This window comes from Gossypium arboreum, chromosome 11, assembly GCF_025698485.1.
Source record: "Gossypium arboreum isolate Shixiya-1 chromosome 11, ASM2569848v2, whole genome shotgun sequence".
Taxonomy (NCBI): Eukaryota; Viridiplantae; Streptophyta; class Magnoliopsida; order Malvales; family Malvaceae; genus Gossypium; species Gossypium arboreum.
This window is the reverse complement of record NC_069080.1, coordinates 41,690,490-41,694,011: the sequence shown is the minus strand read 5'-3', so window position 1 is coordinate 41,694,011 and position 3,522 is coordinate 41,690,490. Positions and strand designations below refer to the sequence as shown.

General features: G+C 33.8%; 1 protein-coding gene across 1 annotated transcript; it reads right to left on the bottom strand.

Annotated features, from left to right (window-relative positions):
* Positions 1 to 457: 457 nt before the first annotated feature.
* LOC108472935 (putative glycosyltransferase 7) lies at positions 458 to 2,240 on the bottom strand. Its single transcript, XM_017774502.2, is given in 1 exon segment — positions 458 to 2,240. A coding segment is annotated over 1 exon segment (1,299 nt). The 5' UTR covers positions 1,968 to 2,240; the 3' UTR covers positions 458 to 668.
* Between the last annotated feature and the right edge of the window lie 1,282 nt (positions 2,241 to 3,522).

Sequence of the window (3,522 nt, the reverse complement as noted above, 5' to 3'; positions counted from 1 at the left end):
CTTAAAAGAAAAAAAAAATAAAGCAAAAGCAAAACACTTTTTATCTGTAAAGGTCAAAAAGAAGAGACCAAATAAGAATCAAATCTCATTCTCATTAAATAAAATAATGACAAACTCATACCTTTTTGGTTTTTCCTTTGTTTTGATGATAGTGTTTCTTCGGGCAAATTACATACTTAATTATTAAATTATAAATATTTTTTATTTTGGTTACTGAATTATTCAAAATTTTTATTTAACTTATTAAACTATTAAAAATCAATGTTATATATAGCTTTCTTTTTTATATTGCTTACACAAATTGAAAATTTGCTTTCTCCTTTCCTTTTAGAGTTTAAATTCTTTTCATTAAATAACTTTGAACATAACGAATTTATAAACCAAAATTTAAATAGTTTTTTTTAGATCTTTGGCACTGATTGTGAGATCAACTTGAATCTAAAATATGTTCTTCTACTGATCGATAGGTACTAATCTAACTTATCAATTATGAATCGTCATTTAGAACTCACTAACAAAAATTTTTTAACTTAACAACCCAATAACTTAAATGAAACCTTTTTAATAATTTAATAACTTAAATAAAATTTTTTAAATATTACATTCACCAAAGCAAAAACTTCCCAGCATATATGACTTTTTTTTTTTTTTATGAGAAACCCTCGCCATCAAGGGTTAGGGTAATCAAAGGGAACTTCAGTAACAGTGGAGGAATCCAGTAGATCCGAATGCAGGAATCCATAGTTACGCAAAATCTGATTATCAGCAAAATTCAAAGCTTTCACCATACCTTTCCAACAAGTTTCCCCATCATATTTCAGATTATGGTTCCCACTACAAGGCTCACATCCAGTGAAATGAGTGATAAATGGCCTCTTCCATTTCCCAGTTTCCTTCAAAAACTCTTTCCTAAACGCAGCGTATTGCTCACTCACTTTCTCTGCATGTCTTCTTCTTAACCTGGCCACCTTTCTCTCCATTTGCAAATACCTCTCCGTTGTGTTATCATAGACTGCGATAAGGTCGACCCAATACCCTTGAAAATAAAACTCCTTTTCTAAATAAATATGATCGTAATATTTCTCTTTTTCTTTGTAAAGAAGATAAATCAGAGCCGATTGATCGTCTGATTCCGGGAACAGCTTATCTTTGAACATTGATCGTTGAATCTGACCCCACTTTTCATAATCTTCACTTATTGGACCCATGTTAGACCATTTACTGATCAAATCCATAGACCATTGGCAGTTCCTTACAAGGAATACCCCAGCGTTTAAACTGGTCCAACTCGTCTTGTTATAAATCAACTCAGGTCAACCATTAACGACCAGGTTATGGTTTTTATACCTTTCTAAGGGTAACTTGAACTCCATGTCCGTAAACAAGGCATCCGAGTCAACCCACCAGATCCACTCAGCTTCAGGGTGAGCCAACATGGCCGCTTTAACGATGGGGAACTTTGCCCAGAACGATTTCATCTTCGGGTGCAACAACAAATTGTTGTAGAAAACATCGCAGCCATGGATTCTGCAGTAATCAACCTTGTTCTTGAAAAGACGTAAGAGCGAATGATCACCGACAGGATTCTTACATGGCTTAGGTTGGGACCCGGTTACAAGAACGATTCTTTCACGTGCTCCGGCGGCGAACGTAGGGTGATGCTTTAACCACTCTTTGCGTTTTCCATCCCAATCCTTCACCGGCTTTTCTATGGAGTAACTCATCTCCGGATCGTCATAAAAAGTGGGGTCTTTCGGGTCGGACTTTAAGTTAACTCCGAACCCACTTTCGACCAGATTGTTTTTGGAGTTGGAGGATGGATGGGTAAAGGTGGGTAGGAAGTTAGGGGTTGGAGTGAAATACGACCAAAAGGACCATACTAACACAAGAGCTAAAAAGGCAGCAGCAAAGAAAAGAAAGGCATCGGAGAGATGAGACCAAAAGGACCGGCTTCGAAGTTTTGCCATGGCAGATGATTGGAAATGAGATAAGTCAGGATTCACTTTTGAAGTTTTGATGTTTGGTAATGAAGGCGATATGCCAGGGAGGTATTTATAAAGGGTAATTTTGCTTTTGCATTTGCGTTAGTGAAGTGATATGACATTGGTGATTCAAAAATTAGAAAATATTAAAAAAGTAGAAGATCCAATGCTGCTTCAACTAACCCTTTCTTCTAATCCTGCACTTTATTGCAGGAAGAACAAAAAAGAATTAAAATGCTTTTTGCACCACACTCAAGTGGCGCAATGTAATTCAAATAATACGAGAGGAATAAAGAATCAAGATAATGAAATTTTTAATTTTGGGTTTTTTACTTGAAAATAGTATTATTTTAATTACTTATTATATTTTTTTTTAAGGTTAACTCAAATTACTTATTATAAATTTTTTTAAGGTTAACATAACACTCAATGTTTTCAGTTCTTTTGTAAGTATAGAATAATATTCATGAACTCAATATTGGGTTAGTATCAATAAAGATTCATTTTCGAAATTATTTACGGAAATAGGTTGTTTCAAAATATAATAATGGGTATGGACTGAAAACCTAAAAATGCTCTAATGTGGACGTATTTTCAGAGGAAAACTTAAAAAAAAAATTCCACGTCAGCACTTTTTTCCTCGTGTTAGGGAAAAGCGCGCTTGTGACAGCCCTAAAGTGACCCTAGTCGGAAAGCGGTTTCGGGACCGCTAAACCAAGTCACCAAATTATTTGAATATGATAATTATTGTCTAAAATATGTGAATATGAATATGTGAAAATTTTAAGCTTCGATTTAGTTAATTGCTTGTGAATTTAGTTAATAGGACTTATGTGTGACACTTGTGAAATGTGATAGGTTAATCTATAAGGACCTATTAAAGCATGTAGTGAAAACAATGGTTTTGCATGTCAAATACTCCTTTTTTTTATACATAGTGGCCGGCCATGATGGTGCATATATTAGAATATGTAGTGAATCTTCATGAAATGGTCATTATTTTATGTAAAAGAAAGGAAATAAATAAAATAAATACTAAGGATAATAAAAGAAAGAAAAGAATGAAAGTGTGCGGAAAACAAGAGAAGAAATCGGTTCTTCTTGGCCGAAATGAAAAGAGGAAGAAGGGAGTGAAGCATTCGGTCATCTAAGGTCAATATTAAGGTAAGAAGTTTTGGTTAATTTTTGAAATATTAGTTAAATCCTAGTAAATTTCTAAGTTCCTTATTGGACCCATGTTAAATTTTTGATATTTGGTGAATGAATATGGGTTTCGGTCATGGTAGATAACAAGGAATGTGGTTGTTGTTCTTGTTAATTTGGATGAATTTTTGGTGGATAGGTGTTTGAATCAAACAAATGATCATGTGTGTACACTAGGTGCTAGTTGAGAAGAATCGGTCACTATATTGGAGGCCATTGCCGAATATGAACTTAGTTATTGTGAGTGATGAATGTGTTTTGAGTTGATGGAATAAAAGAATGCTTAAAGATGTGTTACAACAAATTATATGTTAAGCTAAGGTCGTTAAATTATCAA